General features: G+C 46.5%; 1 protein-coding gene across 1 annotated transcript; it reads left to right on the forward strand.

The window, feature by feature from the left end:
* The first annotated feature begins 518 nt into the window (after window positions 1–518).
* LOC103709233 (dof zinc finger protein 2-like) lies at window positions 519–2,124 on the forward strand. Its single transcript, XM_039115742.1, has one exon. The coding sequence runs from the start codon at window positions 879–881 to the stop codon at window positions 1,896–1,898; it is 1,020 nt and encodes a 339-aa protein (XP_038971670.1). The 5' UTR covers window positions 519–878; the 3' UTR covers window positions 1,899–2,124.
* Window positions 2,125–2,555: the final 431 nt, after the last annotated feature.

The raw sequence follows: 2,555 nt of genomic DNA on the forward strand, positions 1-2,555 counted from the left end.
CTTCTATTACTTCTAGATCATGACAAGAGCATTTTGTCCATAGCCAACCCATGATGCAGTCCATTGACTGCATGATTGAATTCCTTGAAAGCTTGACAAACTTTGTGATCATTCTCCCTCAATTCTGATTGATCGGTGGATGTAATTACATTTCGGTCCTACATACCCTCAACCTGGAACCGCCATTCACTGATGGATTCCATCTAATATGGTTCATTATTTATTTTATGGAAGGCATTGGACCCCATTAAATGGCAGCCTTTAGATTATTGTCATTGCTAACAGAATTGGAGGTCCAACTGCCCATTCTCACTATTCCTTCTCACCCAATATATCTTCTCTTAGTTAGCTGCACTATGATGTGATGATAGTCTCTTATGGCTATGGTTTGAGGTCATTTTGTTGAGCAGATATGCATTAAGATAATTGGATAAGAAGTTAGCACAAATGAGGAGAAGAAGAGAAGGCCATTACTCTGGTGACCTAAGATGTAAAAACTTACCCAGAACTAACCTCCAAAATCACTTTCCAGTTCCCAGAACAGCTTTGGCTAATCAGAGAAAGTGGTTTATTTCTCTCTTTATCTCTCTCTTTTTCCCCTATAAAAAGCTAACCTAACTCCATTCCTCCACTCCTTTACTCCCTACCCAGCATCCCAACAAACACCCAATCAACAAGCCCCACCCCATCTGATAACTCCTCAAAGGCCAGTCCTATTTCCACCTATCCCCACACACCTTAACTACACCAAACGCCCACTTTCCTTGGCCTTTGTCCCCTCTCAGATCTCCCCATCTTTTCTTCTTTTCCTTTGCTGTGCCTCACACTCCCTTTTCTCTTGAGTAATTAGTCCAGATTTTAGGAGGCAAGATAAAAAAATGATTCAAGAGCTGTTGGGTGGAGCAGTGGAGGAGAGGAAGATCTCCATCCCAGGAAGCCTTCTGATTGATCCATCATCTTCCTCCTCTTCCTCAACGTCCATTTCCTCCGCCTCTCTATCTTCCAACTCGTCCTCGCCATCGACCACCTCAGAGCCACAACAGAACCTGAGGTGCCCCCGGTGTGACTCCTCCAACACCAAATTCTGCTACTACAACAACTATAACCTCACCCAGCCCCGCCACTTCTGCAAGACCTGCCGCCGCTACTGGACCAAGGGCGGCGCCCTCCGCAATGTCCCCATTGGCGGTGGATGCCGCAAGGTCAAGGCTGCCCCAGGCATCGCTGCCGCCGGGGGCAGCAAACTGGGTGCTACCAAGGCAAAATCTGCATCAACTGACCTCTTGGCAAGGTCAGGCATTGGTGGAGGGCTTGAACATGAGCTTCCATCGAGCCCGATCCTTTGGGCTTCACCGCACACCTCGCACTTGGTGTCCTTGCTCAGAGCCACCAGTTACCAAAACCCTAACCCTAGCACTCATTCAAGAACCACACTCAATTCTGTGAGAAACGAGGAGGATGGGGCTATGATCGGCACACGCATGGAGGCCGACAAAGTTGGCGTTTTACACTCACCAGGCCTGACCTTGGACCCTTTGGGTCAGCTCCCGATAACGCTGAGCGGCGCCTTGTGGAGGAACGGCAACCAGTATGCATATCAGCAACAGCCACAGCCACAGCAGACGCAACAACATGGCAACATGTTGTTGGGCGAAGCACCGAGCTCCGGGATCCAAGAGCTCTACCAAAGGATCAAATCATCGGCAAATTACTGTAATGATCAGCTGCAGGCAGTCATGAGCAATATGGGTTGTTTGGATTCTTCTACTTCTTCTGCTGGTACTAGTGCAGCCACTTCGATCTTGGAGCCGATTCCTCTCTCTGGAGGTGAATTCAATTACTGGAACCCAGCACTTAATTGGTCTGATCTGCCTACAACTAATGGTGCACTTCCTTAGGGATGGTTCTTCTCATACCTATGTTAGATTAGTTGCTTTTGTTCGTGGGGTTGTTTGGATATTTGGGTTATGAATTATAACACTGAGTGCATGCAGTAGTCCTTGGTCTATATATCTCTGAAGATCTTTTTGTTGTTGGCTGTGTTTTTCACTAGTTATTTGCGTGTTTTCTTTCGTGGAAATGTATTGATCATCAAGATCAATGAAGTTAAAATAGTGTTTTCTACATCGCTCTTTTGAGTGTTTTTGTTTGAGTTAAAAATAAGACATGTAGCATATATATTGCACCTATCTTGCATCAGATATATATTATAGAGAGCGAGAGAGGGAGTAGAGTTTTGTATGGTTTGAGTGAAGAAAAGGGGAGATGATGGGAGGTAGTGCTTGCAGATTCCCCATTGTTGTTGTGCAGTGGGAAAGTGAGGAGCCAAAGGCGGGCAAGCAGCCTTTTGAAGGGGTGTGGCCTAAAACCGCAGGTGGATTCGCTTCTCTTCCTAGCCACAAGCTTAGGCTTATGTGTGTGTGTGTGTGTGAGAGAGAGAGAGAGAGAGAGAGTTTTCTGTCTTCCTCCCATCACTCCATGACTACCTCCTCGAAACTTGCAGCTTATATTCCTTCCACCTCTTAATTCCCAAAGCCCATCTGGCAACATGGCAT

Source organism: Phoenix dactylifera, unplaced genomic scaffold (genome assembly GCF_009389715.1).
Source record: "Phoenix dactylifera cultivar Barhee BC4 unplaced genomic scaffold, palm_55x_up_171113_PBpolish2nd_filt_p 000007F, whole genome shotgun sequence".
In the NCBI taxonomy this organism is placed as follows: Eukaryota; Viridiplantae; Streptophyta; class Magnoliopsida; order Arecales; family Arecaceae; genus Phoenix; species Phoenix dactylifera.